Below are 26,496 nucleotides of genomic sequence, written 5' to 3'. Positions count from 1 at the left end.
AGAGTCTCGCTGGGTGAATCTTACTGGGACGGATCCACAGGTGGGCCTCAACGCGGTACAATCCTGCATCACGTGCAAAATAGCAAGAGAGGAAAGGAAATAATTCTGCACATCTTTGGGCCCCGACCACCTTCTTAATTAAAGCAAAGGTTGAGGTGACTGGTTGTTACTCCACCCAGACTGCAGAACAAGGAGTGGTCATATGTAGATTATTTCATCAGTCTGTGCAAGGACCCCTTCAAGTCAAGTCAGCTTAATGGGTAAAGTATTTGATATTCTATAAAAAGACCTACCGGGTTTCAATCCATCCTTTTCACCTAGGATCACAGGAAGAGCAGTTACGGAAAGGAAGTGGAGCCGGGAAGGAGCCTCAGCGCCATTCTCTAGTTACACCCCCAATTTGAAGATGGAAGGGCACCGTTAGCCAAGCCCTAGGCTCACCTCACACATGGAAACTATCATAGATCTGCTCATCAGTATAGCTGCAGAATAGGAGTGTTTGCATTTTGCTTTCATTCCCTGCTGATTCTGATAATTTTAAGGGGTTCTTCCCCACGAAGATCCCTCCTCATCATTCATCATCATTTACTTACAAAAATGCAGTCTTAGAGTTACTACTCCTTTACACTTCTCTCGGGATCTTTTTGGGAGCCCCTGGTCTTGAGATTATAAAGCACTGTTCTAAAAGGCTCTGTTGTATATACCACGGAGCTCTGAAGAGGGTAAAACTCGAGGAAAAGGCTGTTCTGCATGAAAATATTCATACACATTATTTCATTATACACTCGAGAAATGACAAGTTGGTTTGCAAGAATAGTGTAAGATGTTCTCTCACAATTTCACCCACGGTTAAGAGGCTGTTCACTCTCTTCCAAACTCCACTATAAAACTTCATCCAATCTTGGAGTTCCCAGAGCAGGTTCCTTTTATTTTAAAGAGGATTTCAGAGTGTCGTCAGCTACAGTAACACTACTAAGACAATAATGCTGTATTGTCCTGTGATTATTCTAACCTGGCTGAGAAGTTGACGAAATTTAAGTGCCATTTATAATAACTCTCCACATTTATGACGGAGCCATGGGCTTGTTGGGAATGCACACAATTAATTAACCCACAAGACATGACATCCAATCCCGGGAACTTCTCTCATGGAGGCTTGGGGAGGCTGCAGGAAAACTGCACAGACTCTTAAGCGTGGGATTATCATGGTGTTATGGTATTGCCTCTCTCGGAGATGGCTAGGGTCTGATGTCCACCTTTACCTAACTGAGCTTGGAAACGGTTACTGATTTAGGTCTCTCTGAAGACCAGCACCATGATCCAGGGTCAAAAACTGGACAGAAATGCGATGTCTGGCTTCATAGCCAAGCCTTATCTCCTGCTCCCCTCTGGCAGAAAAGAGACTAGAAGAAGGGAGAAGAAGGAGAAAAAGGAAGCAGAGACACATAATTATCAACGAAATTTAGGATCATCCACACGTTCAATCCAGATAACAGAAACTAAACTGCCTTTGGGGCCTAAATTATCTTGGTGGTTAGTTTGGAAGCTAATTCTAAAATTCCCCAGGTGATCATGCAGTTTTATGCTTTCCTTTGGGCCCCTAGCATCTGACAGGGTATTTCATGCACTTCAGTCAAATGTTAAAGCATAGAAAATAAATGGAGACTTGAGCGTGGTGCAGAGAGAGGGCTGGCGGGAGGAGAGCAAAGGCTCATTCCCTGACGTCTGGCCGTCTCTGCCTGGATCCGTAAACCCATAACCTACTTCATCCATCTCACCCTTCAGCCTGGGTACAGTGAGTCAGCCTCATTTGCAGAGACACATTAGAATTTAAACCTGCTCATACAGTGAATATGTAGCAGATGTATCATAATTTCGAAGCTGCCTCTAACCAGCTGATCAAAAGGCAAGTTTCTTCTTTGAAGATTTTCATTTGTAAGCTTCACTGCCCCAAATCAAAAAGGGCAATGGCACAGGCTCCCAGGACCACAGTCTGCATTTCTAAGGCAAGTGCCTTCAAGTCCTGGAGCATGTTTTTCTATTTATAAATGGGTGTGCTGTGTGTCAACGTATACCCTGATGCCTCTTTTCGGTTCACAAGATTTGCACCGCATATGAGGACCATGTTTTAGAGGAATTTTGTTAGCCTTTCAGAGTTTAGTTTTAACCCGAATCTGCTCTTCTTTTTTCCCCCCAGACTTTCATGCAAAATCCAAAATGAATGCCTCCGAAGGGGTCTGGATGGGTTTTACTGGATCAAATGGTCCTCTCACAATAAAGAAACGGCACAGAGATTTACTGAGTGCATTAAAAAAGAATGGCTTCGTGGCAGCCCTGGTAGAATTACACACTCATAAAAAAGAAAAAAAAAAACAAAAACGTTTTGGCCAGCCATGCTTTTAGAAAAGTGAGTGGTGATTTTAAAAATGGTGGGTTACTTTTTAATTTGCCAGCTCCCCCATTCTTGACAACATCCCTCTAGGGATCCAGGTTGGAAACCAGATGGGCATACTAGATATTTCTGTCTTCACCTCCATAGTCAACACACCACAGGTACTATCACAAATCTGTTTTTTTCTTCTCTGGAAGACGTCTCTCACAGATTCCCTCTGTTTCTCTGTTTCCACGGCTCCCCTTCTAATCTGGGCCTTCACCGACTCACACACTCACTCGTTATTGCCAGCGGCTCTGGATCAGTCTTCCTTGTCTCCTGTCTTACTTCCCAATCTATCTGCATCTTTAATCAATTAGCGAATAAATATTTATGGAACATCTACTAGGTAACTGACACGATATCATGTCATAATTTTATCGTATTATACTCCCGCTTATGAACTTAAAGCACCTCCCTGATGCCAAATTAATCAAATTAAACCTCCTGCCAGATTTCTAGGCCATCCATCACCTGGTCCCACTCTACCTCACCTACTATTTTCCATGGCTCTTCCACCGGCATCCTTCCCCTCACCAGCTGAGCTGCTCATTGCCCTTCGTCTAGCCTATTAATTCTTGCCCCTCACCCTCCCTGCTGTCAGTTTCTCTGCCTGGAACACTTCTCAGCCCACTCCTAGTTCATTTTCTCTCCATCCTCCCAGGACTGGGTCAGCCTGGGACTTTCTCCACTCAGTCATCCTCAACTTCTCCAGCCCTTGGGGGTTTCCCCCTTCTCTAAACTTCGATAGCCCGATCCCTAAATTGCAATTCAGCATCTCTGTGTGTTTTCTCTTGAAAGAGCCAAGAGCAATAATAATAAAACGCATCAATATCTACTTTAAATTTCCCATAGACTATGAAAAAAGGTACCATCATCACTATAACCATTATCAAACGCTCCTTATAGTTGAAAGAAAGGAGGCTCAGGGCATTGAATCTACTTTCCCCAAAGCACTCAGTTAGCAAGGGTTCAGACTGGAACCCAACTTCCTAAACCAAATTCGGGGCTTTCTTCACTGGACTGCTCCAATGCCAGCGGCCCCTTAAAACAAGGAGCTGTTACAACTACCAATCAGGTTTCCTGATCCAGGCGAACAATGATCCTGGATGTATAAAGTTTCAATGAGTTATTATTTGGGTCAAGAAGGAACAGAGGCAGGGAATTCTGTGTTGATAACGCATGAAAAAGAAAACCTATCCCAAATTGATAATCCGCTCTCCTCATCACTGCTGCCCTTCTACGCCAGAGTCCTCAAACCTTTTTCAAATCCCCACTGAAACTCATCTTTGAAGACCCCCCCCATCCCCCACCATGGTCCCCTTGGCTGCCAAGAGGCAGGACGTGCTCAGATCAGTTTCTTGATCACACATCTAAGTGCTGAGAAGAAGAGAGGCCTGGGGTGGGCCTGCTGAATTTTGAGTTCCTGTATCAGGAAAGACTCAAATGGATAGCCAAGTTTGCATGAAACAATAAAACTTCGTACAACCTTCAAAAGAAATACACCTGTGTGTGCTGGTGAGCCTGATGTGGATAAAAACAAAACAGCAGCAACTACTACCCCAAACCTTGCCAATGTCTCCATCACTGGCTTCCTTGCAGATTTCAGCAGCACCCAGGTGGGACCTGACTCAAATTGTAGCTCATTAGCACCGACGGAGAGAAGTTTAAGGGAAAGTGTGTCATAAACAATGGTAATCCAGGCTTAAGCGGGAGAAAGTGACCTTTCTCCCTTCCCTAAAACAAATCACTGTTTCGGGCCACGCTTGCCTGTTTTACTATTACTGGTTAATATGACCGGAGGCTGAAGATGCAGCTGTGACCCTGGGAACAGGCTCCAGAGTCAGGCTGCACCTAATCCCTCATGTAATGAAAAACCTATTTCTATTTCTGAGGCCTCACTACCCTTCATACTGAAGAGCCTTGTGCCTGTCACACATTTATTGAAGCTTATTACTCATCGAGACAGCGGGGCCCAGTTAGTATTTGGAATTATATTTTAAATCACAGTTTTTCTCTTATTTATTTTAGGATTCCAAGGCTATGGTGAAAGCATGTTGGTGTTACTCTCGATGCGCTTTCAAACGCATTAAAGCCCCTAGTCGAAATTCTTTTCTACGCAGAGACCCTTTACACATATGTGGAAAAATCTTCAGTCAAGACACTGGGGTCACCCTTGTGCGTGAGAACCTCAGGATCCCACGCGATCACAGGGTTCTGGGGAGAGGTTTTCAGTCTCCCCACTCAGCATTAGACTAATCTTCCCCGGGCCACCGGCTTTACTTCCTCCTCTCACATCATGCTCTTTTCTTTGGCTTTTCGAAGATAAGTGGATGCAGTCCCTGAGAATGCTGGGGACGGGGCTGGGAACAGATGGGCTAAAAGTGCAGCCTTACCATCCAGTGGAAAAATAAGAACCGGCTTAATCTAAGGCAGAGGATTTTCTGAACTGACCATGAGGCTTGAGCTTCCGTTTATACACTAGGCCAGTAGTGAACACGTGGTTGTTTCTTGTTCTACAGAAGCCAGTGAAAACGATAATTCTCTGTAGCTATTCATCTGGCCTCCTGCACCCTTTATCTTCCCAGGAAACAATTTAGATGCCATATACACTACAGTTACTCAAAGGGATGCCTCCCCATATTTTTTCTCTCTTGTGCATGCTTGCTTTTTCTTGTGGTGCTTACTTTTTTCTCCCTCTGTCATGTTTTCCACATGCTTTGCCATTAGGGTCTGCCCCCCAGTTTTTCATGTGAAAGGAAATCAGCCACAGTTGGATCGCGTTTGCACAATATAAAGAATCCTTTCCATTTCTCTGCAGTTCACACCTAGTTACTTTTTATGTCAGGACTCTTTCTCTACATTTCCACCAAGAGAGATTCTAGATCAGCCAGGCCCTGGAAGAAAACCCCTGTGGTATATCCGACCCGGTAAATGAGTTTTGAAGGATGTGACAGCAAGCCAAGAGACCATTCAGTCTACTCTGGGTATCTTCTCAATTAGCCAGGTTTTTGTTTGTTTGTTTTGTGGTTTTGTTTTGTGATGTGGCAGGAAACACAGGCACAGTAAAGCTTTTAGTTAGGGATGAGGCAGCAGTAGTGTATGGTGAAGAAAGAATCACAAAGGGTGTGGGCAAAATTAGCAAGGGTGCTCAGACATGCAATTATGAGAACAGTTCAGGCTTGGCTTTCCTGTGATCTCTGTTTTCTCTTTTTTCTTCTTCTTCTTCTTCGTGTTTTAACAGCATTCTCCCTGGGTGGGGTACATAGCTTGTTTAATAAATCCCTTAGTCATACATACATGACAGACAATTCTTTTTCTTCCTTTGAGATAAATTTAGTCACAGATATTTCGGGTTTGCTCTCCAATTTTCCTCTGACATTAAAATAAGCCATCGGTATTTTCCTATGATAAGGATAGGATAGCACTGCTGGGTCAACTGACCTTTCGAAAAGGCTTTATTCCTGTCAGTTTTGATGAGAAGAATAAAATACCATGCAATTAGCATCTATATCCCTACAAAAGAAATAGAGATATGTCCTCCCAGAAGAGGCCCCAGCCTAGGCAGCTCTTTCACCCCAGTGACCTCCACCTAAAGAACCAAGGCGGCGGTGCACGAGAGTTGGGAGAAAGCCACAGATGGGCAGACTAGTACATTTTTAAAAAGCCTAAAATTAAATTAACTGTAATGTATGCATATTCCTTTAAAAAAAATTAAACTTGACAGAGCAAGCTAAATCTGGACTTGTCCCAAGGATACTTAAAGGTGGAATATGTGTAGAGAGGAAAAGAGAGGAGAGGAGAGGAAAGGAGAGGAGAGGAGAGGAGAGGGGAGGGGAGGGGAGGGGAGGGGTGGGGAGGGGAGGGGTGCGGAGGGGAGGGGAGGGGAGGGGTGGGGAGGGGAGGGGAGGGGAGGGGTGGGGAGGGGAGGGGAGGGGAGGGGTGGGGAGGGGAGGGGAGGGGAGGGGTGGGGAGGGGAGGGGAGGGGAGGGGAGGGGAGAAGAGAAACAGAGACATTCATATCCGAGCAGATAAAAGCAAACATTGTGAAAAAGCAAACCTTTAGAAGCAGGATTGGAAGTTGGCTTCCTTAAAGTCAGACTAAATTTACATGTCAAAACAGTTCATTAAAATGTGCACATAATAGAAAGTGTTTCTGACCAGACTATTCAGGACAGTGTCTGGGGGAGTAGTGGTGTGTGGGAATCATTTACACACATGCCAACTAGAAGAGGTGACCTCTGGTCCCTTCTCTTTCACTGCCCCACTCTCTGTCCCCATACCACCAGCCAGGACTTGGGTAAGTAGTGAGTGGCTATCAGCCTGGGCATATCCATGTCCTGTCCTAGACCAAGACCTGCCCAATGAGGAATTAGGAAACTTTCCTAAATGTTGGAAGTTCATAAATCCATTGAATTGGACTGGGAGCTAAAAGTGAAGGGTAACCTCAAATAGTCTCTACTGGACCTTTTTTTTTTTTTTTTACACCATGAAGATTACAAAATAAGGCAAAGAAAAGATCTGATATAAAACAGTTCTCCTTCCTCATGTTGATTTTTGATCAAGATCAAAAAGAAGACTTTGGAGAATGCCCTCACTTGATTAAAAACAAATATCCTTGCCCTCTGGCTTCAAGGGTTATTCCAAAGACAACACTCTAAAGACAAAAGTGATTCCTAACCCCCAACTTTCAATGCTGTCCTGGGAACCAACACCCACATTCATTCTTTCCATCTCTTACATCACTTGCAGTAGCAGAGATGGTAGCAGAATTACATGGATATCAATTAGACACAAGGGAAGATAAACCAACCTTAGTGAGAAATGATTTTGTAGGAGGGAGGTGTTTTGAGAGGCCCCCCTTCAGACACTGTATTTGAAATATAGATTGATGTTCATCATTGAACACATTACTCTCGTCTATTAGGCAAGAGCCTACCGTGTCTATAAATTCAATTTCCTTTACCATGGTAGCTTTCTGGTTTATTTGGATAAATGTTGAACTGTCTACTGTTATTTATCTAAGTAGCTCATGAGGGAACCAAAAGTCTAATGATGTAAGATGAGGTGGTGAAACGGCACCTCCGAGCAATTCTCAAGGATAGTAGTTCTTCATCTCATTACCTTGCCTGGATGTATTGGTTGGAGAAATTGTGCAGAAGATTATGTGTAATTTGGTATGCTGGGTGTCATTTTTTCACCATACTTGTGTCTTCTAATTGTGCCATGTTTTATCCTGCTTGATACATGGCACTTCATAGTTTGCATTGCTAGGTAACATTTCTAATTATTCTATTCACAGCTTCTTCTGCCTTGTTCTTACTTCTCGCCTTAATTTCATCCCACTCGTTTTAGTATTTATTCTTCTTTCTTTGACTCTTCACTTGTCACTGCTGTGGTCCCAAAAAGTGTAAGCTTTTTTATTTGGGAGCTTTACAGTGGTTAAAGTAACTTCAGGAGGAGATAATGCCTTCACTGGACAAAACCAGACTGCATAAAAATTGACACAAATCTCCTCAGTTTCTTATTGTAAAATGGTTAGACCACTCCACATTTCTAGGGGAAGAAAAGGATAGTTGAGCATTGATTCATACCGACGAGTTGATACAAAGCTTTTTAGTATAAAAGCTTCTGTTCCCTGTTAGATCTGGGAAAAACTGAAACTCAGATGCCTCTATCACTGTTGTATGTGTCTGATTAACATCATGGCATGGGTTGTGCAAAACATAACTTACCCAGGCTCTAAGCTTTCCTACTAACTGTACTATTTTACGGGGTTGCTTATGAGACTCTAGGTCTAGGAAAAAATTTCAAGTAAAAGTGTCCTAGAATCCGAGGCTCGCTAGCAGATTCCAACATACAATGTGACCAGACGGTAACTCACCTAAATAACATTTCTTGCCCAAAGAGAAAACATAAAATTAATGTAATAAATTTAATAAAATTTAAATTAATATAAAATTAATGATACATAAAATTAATATACAAAGTTATGAGAATTTTTTTCATGGCAAAAAAAGTCTTTACCCCACAATTCTCTTGAGATTCAGAAAGCCTACAAATCATCTTATGAAACACATGTACTCTAATTTAGCTAATACCCCAGAAGTCAATGTTTGTAAAATTGGGGGCATAAGGGAGCCTTAAAGCCCATTTCCAAAATGCATCTAACTCAAGGACACTGAACTTCCTTGAAAGATGTCCTCTTGTTGATCATGGTCTGAAAAACAGAAAGCATTTGACACACTGCCTTTCCCTGTGGAATATGACCAAGCCTGATCTAAACTTCATTAACGTGCCTCTAAAACGCTCATGGTGTAACGTCAGTAAGCAAACTGATTGAATTGCATCATGACTGCAAAGGCCAAAGCAAGGCAATATACCTTTCTTTTACAAAGATCGGAGTCCCTAAGGGGAGTGCTGAACATGTTTGCACAAATCTTCCCCGTAAATGACCTAACTCCAATGAAAACCCATCCCAAGGGAAGGACCTTCCCTAACCGCTGTGCAGACAGTCGTGATGAAAGAAATGTAAAGACTGGAGGCAAAGCTCATTGTCCCTTCTCATCCATAGCTCTGATTTTTAGGAAAAAAAAAAAAGAAAACGCCTTTGAAAGATGATACATATTATATATCTTATACCTTCCTTTCTCTCTCCAAGAATGGAGGATATTATTTTCTTCTGCAAAGCTCTTTTCTTATCAACATGTAGCTTAGGACTATTTTCTGCAACATTCTGATATTTACGTATTTATTTAAGGCTAGAAGTAAGATAAAAAAATGAAATTAGTGGAACGTGCTAATGCATTATCCTCTTTTTTATGGTAATATTAAATATGTTAATATAGTTGGTGGACCATTTGCTCTCCTAATGCAGAGGATCTTATTATGAGACACCAATTTCGTAAAAGATTTATTTGATGACAAAATGGCTTAGGCAAAAATGCTGAGTGTCTATTCTTTACAACCAAGATAAGAATTTTCTCTAAAGGCATTTTCCATGAAGGACACAAGAAGTCTGCTTTAAGGTGACCTCAAGGGAAATACGAATGTTTTAAAAGTTTGCTTTGGGGTCAAGTTTCTGAGCTACCCTGCTAAACAGGGCATTGCAGAGCAGAAAAGATTCTGTATGGCTTGTGTACACAGACCTAATTCACCATATAATAGTTCCTTTCTCTACTTGCTGCCTTGTAGCAATTGCTTTCATTTCTTAGCACATCCTCATTTACGGAGAAGCAGCCAGCAGACTTTCAGATTTATGCCATCATTTGCTTCTTCACCTTGAACTCCAACTGAATCCCGCTACACTTTTGTAATGCGAGTGCCAAACGGTGGCCGTGTGCCAGACACAAACACTTCCCAGTTTCATTCAGCTAGCTCTCTTGATTTCAGGGGATCACAGGTTCCTGCTAGAGGGTTTCAATGTGGTGCTTACACAGCCCACCTAACTTAACTGTTCCTTTGCCTAAGCACTTTCTAACTTGGAGACGCGATTTGGGAACAGAGGCAATTACGACATCAGGGAACCAGCAACTTCCCTTGACATGGGGAACGAGTAAAACTAGAAATCAGGGATTCTGGGTACTTGACAAATGCCCTCCACAAATGGTTTAACTCAGCCCTAACCCTAATTAGCATTCATTAACTCAACAAATATGTATTGATTGCTTACAAGGTGCTAGGCACGGTTTTGAGGATACAATGACCCAAGGACCTGTTCTAGGCTTCTCACTGGACCTGCCCTAGGAGTACGGAAACCAATACAATAATCACAATAACTCCTTCTAGTTGAGCTTTTATTGTATGCCAGGTACCACCATACTTCACCAGTTCTAAGATTCAAATTTTGTTCACATTTTCACATCTCTGGAATCAGAATGCTCCTTCAAAATTAGTGTTTTCTTACAACTGAGGCTGGCCAGGCAGCACACTGGTCTGCTGGCGTGACTGTGGACCTGTCTATACACAGGGTTGTATATCAATTCAGGTGGTCTGTGTCTACCTCCTTCTAAAAATACATATTATAAATGCTAAGGAATCATGCCATATTTAACTGATAACCTTTTCTCTCCTTGGGGATACGAACAATAATGACACTTCTCATACATGATGACATATTGGATTTGAAGAAAAGTTGTATGCATGTATCATTTCAGGGAATACTTGAAGCATCTTTACAAGGTAGGAGTTATCCCTGTTTTCTTGTATGGGAAACTCAGGTGCAGGGAGATTAAACAGCAAGCCCATAGTCATATGGCTTTTAAGTATATACATCAGAATTTGAACCCAGGTCTCTCTGACACCAAAGCCCAAGTATGTACCCTCCATTACAACGAGCTGTTTCTTTTGTAATTACCAAGGCAGGGCGAGAACCTCTGCAACTGTGTTATAGGTAAAATGTAGAATGAAATAATACCTATTTACAGTACATTCAAAGCTGTGCCCAGAATCTTAAATCATGAAACAAGTACAAATAAATGAACAAATGAAAGACTTAGGAAATGGGGATCTGTGTGCTTGGTGACCACCCTAAGTGATCTAGACAAATAAACAGAGTGTGTGGAGACAGAGACAACAATGCCTCATTACTGCTTCAGGACCAATGACTACTAGAGAGAGAACTGCTACAGAGGAAGTCCAGGACAGAACTGAATGGTGACTCAAGGCACAGAGAGGTGGGGGACACTCCATCCTCATCCACCCGACACGTACTTCGTGGAGGCACAAAGTCCTGGGCTGGCAGATGGTAACAGTACCCCATTTCCTTACTGTGGTCCTTGGGAACCTGGGGCATAGCACTTACTCCCTCCCTCCTGGTTTTGCATTAAGACGCTCTATTAAGTTGGAACCAAAAATTGTGCCCTCATTCTCACCGATCAAGTCCACCCATGAGGGTGGAAAGCCCTGTATTGGCCGACTAGCTTGATTTCTTATTTCTTACTATTTCTTTATTGAAGTGTAGTTGATTTACCATGTTGTGTTACTTTCAGGTGCAAAGTGATTCAATTATATATACACATATATGTATATTTATATGTACATATCTATTCTTTTTTCAGATTCTTTTCCATTATAGGTTATTACAAGATATTGAATATAGTTCCCCGTGCTATTCAGTAGGTCTTTGTTGTTTGCCTATTTTGTATGTAGTAGTGTGTGTGTGTGAATCTCAGACGCCTAACGTATCCCTCCGTCTGACCCCTGACTACTTTGATTTCTGACAGGCACCTTGGGGAGGAAAGCAAAAAACACTTCCGCCCCCTCAGCAGAGGAACTCATCTTTTCTGAATGTCAAATGTGAGATACAAATGTTGCCACGTCGTGGCTAGGTGATGGAGACCTAGCTAATGACTTAATTGACTTTCCGTAAGTCGACAGACCCTCTGAAATCAGGTATACAATTAGGAAATGGCAGTCCCACCGCCAGAGACGCACCAGTGTGGAGACACTGACAGGACTTTATTATCTGGTTAAGAGCACATTAGCATATCTATTCGATAAAAAGTCTGCTACTAACATCGCACGGGTAACATAACTGGGTCCCCTGACTTACTTGTGGGCAGTTCTCTTTTTCTCTGTGTGGTTGACTGTGAGGTTGGACCGTCTGGGGCCGGGGAATTGGGTGGAAATGTTATTTGCCGGATTGTTCAGACGTCATCATTAGCATTTTGCCCTTTAGATAATGGGAGATAAATATATAATCTGGAATTCATACGGGAGGGGAAGGTTTAGTGTTTCTCTGGATAGTCAAAGAGCAGTGAGTTTGAAAGAGAGAGCTGACATTTTTCCCAGGCTCTGTCCTCATGAAGGATGCCAGGTTAAACTGACTGTTCTCATCAGTTTCTGTCATTTTCTTTATGTTTCCCCCCAAACCTGCTCTATTCAGCGAGATGGGAACACACAAAATAGCAGCTGAGAACGCAGGATTCGTCAGCGCGAGTCTCAACACATCAATTTCCAAGTGTAGCGACTTTAAACACATTGTAGGCTTTTAGTTTCCATAGAAAATAATCTCTCATTGTTTTCAAAAGAAACTGAAAGCACCCCAAATTACCACACTTTTAACATCCTGACATGTTGATGGCCCGCGTTCTTCCCAGATCAAAGTGAGAGTGGCAGAAGACAGAGCGGTGAACGGCTTACTTAAAACATAGTATTTCATATTTGGCAGGAGTTACTGTAGTGAAAAGAGACAAGGTGACTTTCTAACACACACACACACACACACACATATATATATATATTAGTTTGGCAGGGATCTGAAGAGCTAAAAACTAATTTAGGATGACATAAATGCTCTTATCTTTCTCTCTGCCACCCTTCCTTTCCCAGCCACGTGAAGAGTTTTTGACAGAAGACTCTTGTTTTTAACTCAGGGGTGACGGTCTGAGTCCCGTGTCATGCTGAACTGTTCTGTTGACGCTCATCTTAGAATTTTGAGGATTATCTGGATTTAAACAGCAAAGTCATACACTGCAAGCATCTTTCTTCCTTGACGGGGGGTAGCCCCGCAAGAACGTTGGTGCCTTTTAAGGAAATGAGATCTAGCCAATGTTAACCTGGGACAAGCAAGCAATGACGTCCTTCAGGGACCCAGCATTGTTACAACCCGTTAGAAAACCTCAAAAAACCAGGCATCAGGCACTGAGTCATCTGTAAAAACAGGCAATGCTTTTGCAGAGACACCTATGGTAACTGAAGATTGAGGACAAGTGAGTATGTGGCAAAACTCCTAGGCAATTCTACTCCATCCATGAGTTGGGGGCAGTGTTTCAAGCAGTCTGTTGGGATGGAAAGTTTTATCTTATAGAAAGTTTTTTAAAGAGAAAAGGGACTTGCTTCTTCTACCGTTGGTCTGGGTCAAAAATCAGACGTAATTATTCATTATGTAATGGGATTGCAGGCAATCACCTGCTCCATTTACAGTGGACATATGTGTGGACTCCTAGCCAATGTGATAGCATTATGTTTTTGTTTGTTGGTTGGTTTGTTTTCTTTTCTTTTGGTAAAGGTGGAAGCACTCTGAAAAGGTACTCTCAGGAAAAGAACAGTAATACAGTGAGACGGGGGTTGGCAAACTCTGGCAATGGCACATGGAGCTAGGGGAGAGTTTTACATTTTAAAGAGTTGAAAAAAAAATCAAAAGAATAACATTTCATGACACAGGAAGAGTACATAAAATTCAAATTTCCGTGTCCATAATTAAAGACGCCTGGAACGAAGCCATGCCCATTTGTTTACACACTGTCTGTGGCTGCTTTTGAATTACAACGGCAAAGTTGAGAAGTTGTAACAGACTGTATGACCCACAACATCAAAAATATTTACTATCTGGTTCTTGACAGAGAAAGTTTTCTGGTCACTGTAATAGAAGATATTTGGGAAAGCAGAAATATGAGGACAGGTCAGGAGACCAAGGAGATGTGGCTTTTGTACACTTTGTTAGAAGACGATTCAGGAAGGAGGGGAACCAACTACTCTCCCTTGCTAATAAGGACAGAATTAGGTAAGGTGAATTGATGCTACGAAAAGGATGACTTGAGGTCTTATGCAGTATTTGGAAAATATGGCTAACTGTGATATTTAGTGGAGAGCAGTCAAGGGAAAGATGTTAGACGAGGCATCAGGAGACCAAGCGCTAGTTCTGGCTCTGCAACTAACTAGCCATGTGACTTGAGACCCTCTGGGCCTCAGCATCAGTTCTTGTCAAATGATCATAATACGCCAATTTCATTTTCTGCTAGAGTGTATGTTGGGGGCTGGGGGTATGGGTCAAATTTAATAGTAATATAAAAGTGCTTTAAATGGAAAAGCTTACAGTTCTAAACAAACAGAAGGCTCTAACCAGTTACTGTATGCACCCCATAAGGATAAAAACATGGTAGAGTTGGCATAAAACAGGTGAGAAACACTACGCTGGTGACATGATTTAGAAACTTGGGGATCCAGAGGGATTTCTGGTGTTGCAGGCAATGAAAGTACTTGAGCTGCCCAAGGATGACAGACAACTTCCTGAGCAGGAAGCTCTCTTGCGTTTCACAGCCGAATTCTTCTAAACCCGTCTTCCCTAGGAACCATTTGGGCCAGGGGCTGAGTAACGCACGAAACAGTCCCCTAGTGGTTTGTGCAGCTTTTCAGAGGAATTCATTTTAGGATGTTTTGTACACTGGGAGAATTTGGCATCGGGAGAATCTGCTGGAAGAGTGTATCATAAAAGATCTCTGACCTCAGCTGTGGGAACAGGAACTGGGGGACCTCTCCTGAGCTGGTAAAGGCTCACGTCTTCCATTTTGCCAGAGGGCTGGTGTTATGCTGATTTACACCCACCCACAGGCTGGGTCTATGGAAGAATTTGTCATGGGGCTGAACGTTTCCAAATTGCTCATTTCTGGAAAGACTTCATGCAGGTTTCAACATGCAAGGAAGATAATTTGGCCTATTTGTCACAGTTCCTGGCAGGCCTGAACCCAGTGCCTGTCTATAAATGTCCTGCAGTAGACGCTTCAATTTCAGGACCTGTCATGTTCTAGTGGAACACAGGGTCATGTACGAGCTAGTGTGGGCTCAGGCCTTAAAAACTCTGGCCTCCTTAACAGGAAGCCTTTGATTTTTATGTTGTCCTTCTGTTCTCCCTGATTGCTTGTCTTCTAGGTAGGCACAATCACGTGTTGCTCCTGACGGCACTTTTCTCTGTGTTTTCAATGCACTGTTTGTGTCCCTGCAGCTCTGTAATAAATAATATACTGCCTTTCATCTTTAAATTGATTTATACACATTAATTAATCCTCACCATACTCTGGAGTTTCTGAACGTCAATAACCATCATACTCCCAGGTTTTACTTAGGAAACCAAGACCCAGAAAGAAAACAACTTGATTAAAGCTAAGGAGAAAGGGATCACTGGGGTCAAGATCAGCCCTCCAGATCGTGACCCCCTCACCATGCTTGCAGACCCATCATCACCTCTGGAGAGCAGCCCTGTAGCCCTACATGCACCGCCACTACTGCTGGGTGAATCGGCCCATTCCATCACTCATTTTGAGTCATAAACAATTCTTCAGTACTCCAGGGTCGAAGCATAATCTTACCTAAAGCATACATAATAGGAAATGATGGATTATAAACTAATAAGCCATCCTAAGATGCTCGGGTCCAGCTTCCAGTAGCCTCCAGACTGAGGATAAATATGTTTCCTAATCCATCATTTACAAGTTACACACCCAGTTAAAACATTAAACTCTCGCTACAGGGTTTTCCATGATCACCCTACAGAAAGCTATTGTATTTTAACTATCAAGCTCGATAAATCAGGCACTAGCCATCTATCTCTCTCCTGCGAGTGGAGAAGGAGGTACACAAGGGACGGTATTGGCAGAGGCAGGCAGTGCCTCAATTTCTATATTTGGGCTCCCCATGGTGCCCACTGGCCCAGCAGAACATTAAGCCTGAGAGGTGAGCTCGTGGACCCTTTTTGAAGTTTCTGACACAAAGCTGAATCATGCAAGGACCCCAAAGGCATGTTCAATTTGCTTCCACCAACCCCTCCCCTTCTCCTCCCCAACAGCTACCTGGGGAAGCACACAAAACCACCTTTAATGATACAAAAGATTCCACTCAAGTGACTGAGGGTGCAACAGATGCCCTTCCCCCTCCTCGAGTCAATCCATGACTCCATCCTTCATCAAGAGGTAAGTGAGAAGCAGACATGACTTTCAGCTAGGGGTATGTGGGTATCTGACCTCAGCCCACATGTAGAGCTGGGGTTTAGAGCACAAAGGTGTTTGCAAAGCCCCAGGTAGACAAGGTGCCTTTCCCTGGCGTGTCAAGTTTCTTACTTCTGGAGGCCATTCCTGAGAGATGCAACTGACAAGGACTGTAAAAACGTCTTTTTCTATATTAAGATGAGCATAGCAGCATCATGGGAGAGAGCGAAAACCTCGTATCAGTTTTTGGCCCGTCATGGTTTGCCTTGGGCAGGGCCCCAGATCTCTGGGGGAGCACAGTCACTGTCCTCTGCCATCAGGCAAGCTTGGGCACAATGGTCTGGGAAGTTCTGGACCAGCTTATTCTCTTGCTGGCTGCCTGAGGATGAAGAAAGTGTGAGAGAGAAGGGAGGGCTTACACCGGGAGAAAGGGCAAAACCAGAATGGTTAGGGTTGGTTTTTATTTTCCCTCTTGTAAATGGGAAGGGTTTCGGCATACGTGTTACGAGCTGATTTAGAGCCGGTCTCTTTTTGCTGCTGTTTTATAGGTTTGCTTTGCAACGTGGCACAGCCAAACTGGGGAGGCCTGACAGAGCGGCCCTGAGACCGAGCCAGAACCATCAAGTGTTTCAAATAAACTTTAACAAACGTCACCGTGGCCTCGGCCTGGGCCAGGAGATCTGCCGCTAGCAAGTTCAGGTGACAAAGTAGCAGTGCTGAGGGCACTTCGTTGCGGCCAGGAGCTGCGAGCAGGCTTTGTGTCTAGCCCAGGACGCTCCAATGCATGGGGCACCCTGTCCCTGAACTCTTGGCATCTGCTGCTTCCCATAGTTACAAGGCCACATCCCACGGATGCAAATCAACATCCCTGGCATTCAAAGAAAGACACCCCAACAACTTCACCAATCTGCTATCCTAAGTCATACCCTGAGCTCCCACCCAGAATCACAGCTGGTGTGGGAGGTGAACCTGACTCAGATTCAGCAGCACGTGAGATGAGAGTTGAGGCTAAAGGGACAGAGGCAAAGGAGGGGACTTGGGCAAGATCCACTGGGTCTGGGTGACCTGATTCCCTATGAAGACCTGGTTGGGTGCTCTAGCCTCTCTATCCTATTTCTGTTCTCCAGCTCTAAAAGTCATCTAGCTACTTCGGCTTTCCATCCAATCATGATGTTCTAGGCATGCTGATTGCTTTTCTTCTTCTATTTGGTTTTTGTCTGAAGTTAGCCAATGCTGCGTGAATTTCAGAGCACAGATCTGGGTTAAAATCCAAGATGGAGGAGACCAGAAGGCTACTTGAGGAGTGAGGGATGGGTTGGCAGGAATGACAATTTTCAACTTATCTCCAAGAGAGAATACACTAAGGATGCTTAATTTCACTTCTGATAAATGTCATTTAGAATCATGAAGGAGAAACTCATCAGATTGAAATGGATTTCAGGAGGAAAAAAGCACTCCCACCCATCACTCATTTTTACCTCTTTCGGGAGCCAACAAGCCAACGGTACAGACAACAGAGGCCCTCCCTCTACATTCACAAGTCGGCGACATCGCCCCCACCTGCTCACAGCCGCCCTGACTTACCTATGAAATACGCCAGCAGGATGGCCAAGAGGAGGGCCGCAGCGATGGCCGACAGGGCGGCGCATTTCCAGCTGCAGTATTTGGAGGGCTTCTTCAGCTTGAAGGCCTTCCTGGAGAAGGTATTCCGGGGCAGCAGGCGGGGTGGTGGTGTGTAAACGGTTCCTGAGGTCAAAGGGTATCCCGGAGAGGAGCTGCTAAACAGGGGTGTGCTTCCCGAGGATGTCTTAAAGAGGAAGTGCCTGCCAGGGAAAGGGAAAGGGAAAGGGTCAGGATCCACATCGTGGCTATCGAGGACCAACCAGCTGCTTTTTTTCCCCCACTCTGCTTCCTATAGCACTAATATAGTCCTGATTATCTACCCAACCCTGTCATGGGCAAACGGGCGAATGTTACATTTGATGGTGACATAAACGAATTCCATCAACTCACATCATTTCATGTTTTCACATATACCTCTGGATTTTATCTTCCACAATAATCCTGCAACATATGTAAAGCAAATATGGAAACTGAGTTACTGTTGCTCACTCAGAGATGCTGGCCATGATGATGGTGAAGATGATGCTGAGCTCTATCAGGTATTAGGACCTATTATTTAAAGGCACTTGAAGGACAGACTTGTGGTTGCCAAGGGCGGGGAGGGGTAGGGGAGGGATAGGGGAGGGATGGAGTGGGAGTTTGGGATTAGCAGATGCAAACTATTATATATAGGATGGATAAACAACAAGGTCCTGCTGTATAGCCCAGGGAACTATATTCAATATCCTGGGATAAACCATAATGGAAAAGAATATGAAAAAGAATATATGTATGCGTAACTGAATCGCTTTGCTGTACAGCAGAAATTAACATTGTAAATCAACTGTATGTCAATCAAAAAAAAAAGGCACTTGAAATATATTGTCACAACTATTTACAAACTAAATATTATAATATCCCCATTTAAGATATGAGAAATCAGGTTTGGCAAAGTCAAGCAACCGTTCAAGGATTTAAACCCCGAGCTCTGTCTTATACTGAAGTCTGTGCTCCTAAGTGTCATCCTAAACTGTCTCTCTTGAGCCTTCTATCTGGGCTGTTTTCCCCCTTCACTTGCCTCCTGTTCTGAGACCACCCCTCTAGGTCATTTTTTTTTTTTTTTCCGCATCCTTTTTTTTTTTTTTAAATTGAAGTATAGTTGATTTACAATGTTGTGTTAGTTTCAGGTGTACAGCACAGTGATTATATATATACATACCTATCTATATGTATGTATATGTGTATATATTCTTTTTCAGATTATTTTCCATTATAGGTTATTGCAAGACATTGAACATAGTTCCCCGTGCTATACAGTAAATCCTTGTTGTTTATCTATTTTATATATAGTAGTGTATATCTGTTAATCCCAAACTTCTAATTTATCTCTCCCCCCACCTCTCCCTTTCCCCTTTGGTAACCACAAGTTTGCTTTCGAGATCACAGTTCTTTCTTTGGAAATATCTTTGTCTGCCAATTGAACAAGGTGCCCCTTGTCTAGAACTATGGTATGTCAACAGGATAATGCGCTGTACTGTTGGCCCTTAGTAGAACTCTTCCTCAGGGGTCAGGAGACTGTCACTCTAAGGACACATCAAAGACCATCAATTCTCCCACAATAGATCTTCTCCCTCTTACGTGTGCCATTTATGAAACTTCAAAGGTGCCGTGCCACACCTTGTTTAAAATGATGACTCGTCTTCCGGGAAATATCTAGCGGATTTCAAAGCACGGGTTCAGTAGAGTCTAGAGTCTGAGCAGGTGGAGGCTGGGGGCTGTGTCTTATTTTGTACCTTGTTCATCTTTATTGTCCTGGGACCCAACTCCAGTTCAGCATGTAGGGGCAACTTGAATGAATAAATGAAGCTCCCTCACTGTTTTATGAATTTACTCAGTTTCAATTCTAAGATTTTAAAATGCTATACAGGTATTTCCTTTCCCTTCAGGTTTTCATGAGGTGCAATTATATTTATGGACCCCACACACGATGTGTCATAATGCTAAATGTTTTACTTGAAACTAAATCTCACGTTGACCCTATGGAAGTGAATACTAATTTTACCTTAGTTTTACAAACAAGAAAACCGAAGCCCAGAGTCAGCATGCGGGGTCACTGGGCCTTAAACTCCGGTCTTCCTGACGCTAAAAGCTCTAACTGGACTTACTACACCACATTCTCCTTGCATATGGTGGTTAGCAGGCTTTCCCAGTGGGATCCTGAGGCAAGATCACTGTCCTTACAAATACTTGTATCTTGGCTGCTTCCAGATAAAACTTTGCAAGTATTTTAATCCTTGACAAAGATCAAAGGAGCCTGAGATCACTGACAACCATGTCAGAAAATGAGTAGCTGATTAGTGAATTATTTAGCATGGCTAACATCAAAATAAACAACCAATACGTAAAACTTTATTTGTGCTATAAGAATGTTCAGTGATCTGAACACAGCCAAGAGGTTTGATTCTATAAATAAGGTTTGTGCTCCTTGTCCAATAGATCTCTTTGAATGCTCCTGATAAAAAGAGCCTTTGAAAGAGGAGGCAGTAGGCGATGTGTCTAAAGGAGGCACTTTGGAGCAAGATTCACCTGGATCGGAGTCCTGGCAGGGCCGTTCCTGGACAAGGAAGCTCGTGTAAGTTACCTGATGCCACTCCTGACAGCCTCCATCTCCTCATCAGTAAAACGGAGTAAAGTGGGAGTAATAACAGCACAGGTTGTTGTGGGGATTACACACCATCATGTAGGACGAGCGCTTAACCAAGGGTGTGTTTCATCGTTAAGTGCTCGATGCCCTACAAACAGCCTTGATTCTAAATTCTTCAGAGAACATAAGGAGCCTGACACATGTTTTACATTTAAAGCTTGACAAATGTTGAGCAAACACCTGAAGAGTTCTCCAGATCACCAAGTAATAGTCCACTGCCTTATAATTAAGCTAGAACATATACACACTAGAAAGCCAGGGTGGTGGAAGAACTCTGGGATTTGACTTAGAACTACTTCAGGTTGACTTCTTGGACAATCCTCCAAGAGTGGGTGGTAAAAATAGGGAATCAAACTTAAAGGAATATACAGACATTGTAAGCCATCATTAATGAGTTTTCACTCCAACAGAGATCTCACCCATTCCCCTGGCTTCAGCCATCACTGATGGGGCTGGAGTCCCCAGATCTCCATTTCTAGCTCAAGTTCTTTCCTGAGACCCACATTCCAATTGTGTATTGGGCATCTCTTCCTCTACATTCCTTAATTCTCTTGAGCAAGTTACAACCAAACACGGACTCTTTTCCTTCCCCTCCCCAGTCACACTCCTCCTGACTCCTGTTATTCCCAGTCATCTAGGACACAATCGTCATCTTCACCTCCTCCTTTCCCTCATCTTCTCCTACACGATGGGTTAAAGATCCCTTTCATTTTATTTCTGAAAACTTCTCCCACCAACCCTCTCCTTCATCTCTCTGCTACTTCTCTTCCCAAACCACGAATTCCATCATGCCCTCACTTATAAATTCCTATGGATTCTCCAGTACTTAGAAGAGGAAACCCAAATCTCAATACAGGACCACACTCTTACAACCACTACTTAGCCTTTTTATCCTCATCTCCAACCTTATGCTTCCAGCTCCCATGAACTCCATACTTCAGCCACACCAAACAGACACAAGTGTTCCTTAACTAGTCTGTTCATGCCACTGTGCCTTTGTGGATGATGTGTAATGCTTTCTGGAATGGCTTTTCTTGTTCTTTCCCGCCCATCCCACCCCACCCAACTCCTACTCACCTTCCAACGACCCACCTCGGAAACCTATTCCAACATTCCCCCCAACCCCAAGCGCCCCATCACTTTGTGCACTCAAGAAGCTATTTATATACTTGTTTATATATATATGTGTGTCTATATATGTGTGTGTGTGTGTGTGTATGTGTGCATATATATATATATATGTATCTACAAACAATACGTATATAAATAATATATAACATATTATATACTATGTTATGTTATGTAAATATGTTTAATGTGTCTGTCCCAAACCAAATTTACACTTGACAGTGGTATTACTATCTTGGTACTTCCAGAATCTAAACATCAGGGCCTCAACATCAGTCATATTTGTGGACAGAATCAATAAAGTGAAAACAGGAATGTTGTAGCAACATGAGAGAAATCACAAGATGAAGATTAAGCAGTTTAAATTGACTTTAGTTATTTTTTAATGCACTCGTTTATAAGAAATAATAGAAGAATATGATTATTATTTCTTATATAGTAAGTCTCCTACATATGAACCTTCAAGTTGTGAACTTTCAAAGGTGCGAACATGTGTTTGCATGTCCAATCACGTAAGTTAGTTCACGTGTCCCGCGTACGTTGTCACATGCATGCATCCTCTACAAGTGGTTGTGCTTTTGTGTACTTTACTGTACAATACTGTAGAGAGTACAGTAGTATAGTATCTTTATTTCAAGCCCAGAACCTGTGGGCTTCAACATCAACGTCAGGCGTGAGTGAAACTGCAGCTTGCCCTACGTCTCCTATTGCTGACAATCCTTCATTTCTACCATCTCCCACCTCTCCTCCCTCCTCCAGTCAGTAACTCTTCTTGCCTGTTCACTCGACGCCAGCCCCTGTATGCCAGCTATTGTACTGTACTACTGTACTCTTCAAGGTACTGTACCATAAGATTAAAAATGTTTTATTTTTTTGTGTTTGTTTTTTTTTATGTATGATTTGTGTGAAAAGTATTATAAACCTATTACAGTACAGTACTATATAGCCGATTGTGTTAGTTGGGTACCCAGGCTAACTTTGCTGGACTTACGGACAAATTGGACTTACGAAAGAGCTCTCAGAACGGAACTCGTTCATATGTAGGGACTTAACTGTATATGGGATTGCTTCATGAGATCCTAACACTGTCCCCTTGACAATCCAATCTATTTTTCATGCTTCCTTCTAAAAAGAAAGTCAGATTATGTCACATGTCATCACCATCCCCTTCTCCAAGAAAGAAAGAAAAAAGAAAGAAAGAAAGGAAGGAAGGAAGGAAGGAAGGAAGGAAGGAAGGAAGGAAGGAAGGAGGGAGGGAGGGGAAGGGAAGGAGGGAGGGAGGGGAAGGGAAGGAGGGAAGGAAAGAAGGAAGGAAAGTAAAAGAAAAGGCCTCCAATAATACTTAGAATAAAATCAGAAATCCTTCCCATGGCCTACAATTCCCTGCATGATCTGCCCTCTGGCCACCTCTCCAACTGTATCTTCCTCCACTTTATCCTCCTCCCCTCCATGAGTTACACTGTCCTTTTGCTAGTCCTCATCATATCACATCCAACATATTCTTGCCTCAGGGCCTTTGCACTTGCTGTTCCCTTTGCCTGGAAATATCTGCACAATTCATTTCTTCATATCATTCAACATTCTGTTCCAGAGTCACTTTCCCAGAGAGATCTTTCCTGCCTCCCTTACTTTTTTCCCTGTCATTCTCTATCCTGTTATAACTGCTTTATTCTTCTTCAGGGTATATGCATTTGTGCTATTTACTGTCTGTCTCCATCATTAGAACTGAATTTCTATTAAGTCCAAAATAATCAGGTTTGTCTGATGTGTTCATCACTGTATCCTAACATCTAGAATAGAGCCTGGCACAAAGAGGGAAGTCAACAAATTTTTGTTGAGTGAAAGACCTGCAACGTTCCCAAGGCCAAAATCATGAATGCTAAAAGGACAATACTGCGAACATTTTGAATTTTGAAATTAGGATTCCTTCTGCCATGTTGACTCTTATTTTCCAAACAGGTTTATAAGTTTGCATAGTTCATACAGGCAAGTGTCTATATTTATACATACAAGGCCAGATCCTGCCAGAGACCAAAAACAACCTGTATACTTTTTGGCACTGTATTATCTTTTTCAGGATACATCTCTCAGGCTGCTCATCGGTATTGTGGTGTCTCTAATGATCACTGTTAAATGAAACTCATTTAGTTATCACACCCCTTGTTTCTAGCTTCTGGTCCTTAGAATTATTAAACCAGAGTACCAAAGATACATAGATTCCTCACCCAATACAGTTACACCCTGGTGTTATGAATCTCTAGAAGATTACATTCAGCAAATAAAAAAAGGAAGATTCTAAAGAAGCGATCTTTAGATTACGTCCCATAAATACCTGCTTTAGGATCACTTGAAGGCTCTGCTAGAAAAGTACAAATTCCTGGGCTGCATCCAGACCTAGGCCTGGGGTCTGGGAGAGTATTGGTGAAGAAGCTTCCTAAGTGATTCTAATGTATGATAAAGTTTAAGAAACTCTACCCTAACCATTTTTGCAACTTTCAAACACGTCTGACTTATCCACAACACACTAGACGGTTACTAGATGTATTTTTTTAAATGCAAGTTTTGAATGCTGATGTGTTTAAGAGTGAAACGTCATGTCAAAACTTATTTTCAAATGACTCAGCCAAAAGATCTCTCTCTCTATAGATATATAAGGCACATGTGGCAAAATGATAGCAATTGTTGAAACTAGGTGGTTTTTCTTATGTAGTACTATTCTTCCAACTTTTCTGAATGTTTGAAAATTTTCATAGTAACAAGCTGAAAAAATGCAAGCTCTGATTCACCCAAAGGTCGCAGTCACATGAAGCAGGAATAAAGATAAATAAAATGAAGCAAGACCCACAAGGTGATGGTCTGGCCAGATGGTCAATGGGAGGACCCGGAAGGCTTAGGGAACTTCTCCGGATTTGTCCTGAACTGGCTATTAAGACAGCTTTTCCCCCTCACGGGCAGGCTGAGGGTGCTCCAAGGGATCATTTGTGATGCCCCAACCGAACGTCCTCCCAGCAGTCGACCATGGAAGTAGCTCAGCGCAGGACTCCAGGCATCAGCAGAAATGTGTAGTTTCCAAATGCACTTGACATTTTTCAAGCACAACTCAATTGCTCTCAGAATTGGCCACTTGTGCCTCGGAAAGGAAAGGCAAATGAGGGGCCCCCAAAGTGCTGTCCTTGGAGTTTGCTAACACTTGAGGGGAGAGAGAAAATCAGTCCTTGATGTTGCACAAAAAAATAATACTTCTTTTTTTTGTGTGCATACGTCTTTCCTTCGTAGCCACGGGGGTTATCAAAGCTTCAGTCCCGGGACCGAGCATCTGGCTCGGCACAGGTTAGCGGCTCAGAGGCTGGCTGTCGGATTGAGTAGTAAAGCTAAGGAAGGATGGTCCCTCTCTGTCCTCTGTTCTGTACCCTTGGTCCCAGTGAGTTCCTAGAATAAAGTGATCATCACTTCACCCTAAACTATCAATCTTTTCAGTACCTGTCACCACTTCTCCTCTTGTGAAAACAAAACTATTTAATAAAAACTATGAGAGAGCACGCAAACCTAACAGCCATTCCCCCGTGCGATTTACATGACAGCAGAGGCATGCAGTTTTGAGGCAGAATCTTAGCAAACCAGGCTTTTGCTTCAGATTGGCTTAGAAAATTAAGGGCATACATTTTTCTCTGATGAAACAACCATGGAAGACTTTAAAAAGAAGTCTAACAAACAAGAAACTCATGCCTCACGTCCATGTAAGAAGGACTCCATCAATTAAAAACACTGTGCATTTTTTTTTAAACATCATTATTGGAGTATAATTGCTTTACAATGGTTAGTTTCTGCTGTATAACAAAGTGAATCAGCTATACATATACATATATCCCCATATCTCCTCCCTCTTGCATCTCCCTCCCACCCTCCCTATCCCACCCTTCTAGGTGGTCACAAAGCACCGAGCTGATCGCCCTGTGCTATGCGGCTGCTTCCCACTAGCTATCTATTTTACGTTTGGTAGTGAATATATGTCCTTGCCACTCTCTCACTTCGTCCCAGCTTACCCTTCCCACTCCCCGTGTCCTCAAGTCCATTCTCTACGTCTGTGTCTTTATTCCTGTCCTGCCCCTAGGTTCTTCAGAACTCTTTTTTTTTTTGATTCCATAGATATGGGTTAGCATACGGTATGTTTTTCTCTTTCTGACTTACTTCACTCTGTATGACAGACTCTAGGTCCATCCACCTCACTACAAATAACTCAATTTCGTTTCTTTTTATGGCTGAGTAATATTCCATTGTATATATGTGCCACATCTTCTTTATCCATTCATTTGTCGATGGACACTTAGGTTGCTTCCATGTCCTGGCTATTGTAAATAGAGCTGCAATGAACACTGTGGTACATGACTCTTTTTGAATTATGGTCTTCTCTGGGTATATGCCCAGTAGTGGGATTGCTGGGTCGTATGGTAGTTCTATTTGTAGTTTTTTAAGGAACCTCCATACTGTTCTCCATAGTGGCTGTATCAACTTACATTCCCACCAACAGTGCAAGAGGGTTCTCTTTTCTCCATACCCTCTCCAGCATCTATTGTTTGTAGATTTTTTGACGATGGCCATTCTGACCGGTGTGAGGTGATACCTCATTGTAGTTTTGATTTGCATTTCTCTCATGATTGGTGATGTTGAGCATCTTTTCATGTATTTGTTGGCAATCCGTATATCTTCTTTGGAGAAATGTCTATTTAGGTCTTCTGCCTATTTTTGGATTGGGTTGTTTGTTTTTTGATATTGAGCCGCATGAGCTGCTTGTATATTTCACTGTGCATTTTTATTTTATTCTTGCGATAGAGATGGAGCTTGACTGATCTAGAGCAGAAGCTTTGAGAAGCAGTGGCTGGCTAAATTACTTGAGGCCCCAACAAAAGATTTCTCTTCCTTCTCTCCTG

The 26,496-nt window shown here is 42.7% G+C and overlaps 1 protein-coding gene across 5 annotated transcripts in view; it reads right to left on the bottom strand.

The window, feature by feature from the left end:
• TENM2 (teneurin transmembrane protein 2) overlaps positions 1 to 26,496 on the bottom strand; it is a 998,704-nt gene that overhangs the window by 268,331 nt on the left and 703,877 nt on the right. For all 5 annotated transcript variants that reach the window (XM_068536332.1, XM_068536333.1, XM_068536336.1 and 2 more), the window contains one exon: positions 17,719 to 17,957. In XM_068536332.1, the coding sequence (XP_068392433.1) occupies positions 17,719 to 17,957 (239 nt within the window). The remainder of the gene's footprint in view (positions 1 to 17,718; positions 17,958 to 26,496) is intronic.

This window comes from Eschrichtius robustus, chromosome 2, assembly GCF_028021215.1.
Source record: "Eschrichtius robustus isolate mEscRob2 chromosome 2, mEscRob2.pri, whole genome shotgun sequence".
NCBI lineage: Eukaryota > Metazoa > Chordata > Mammalia > Artiodactyla > Eschrichtiidae > Eschrichtius > Eschrichtius robustus.
This window is presented reverse-complemented; position numbering and strand designations above follow the sequence as displayed.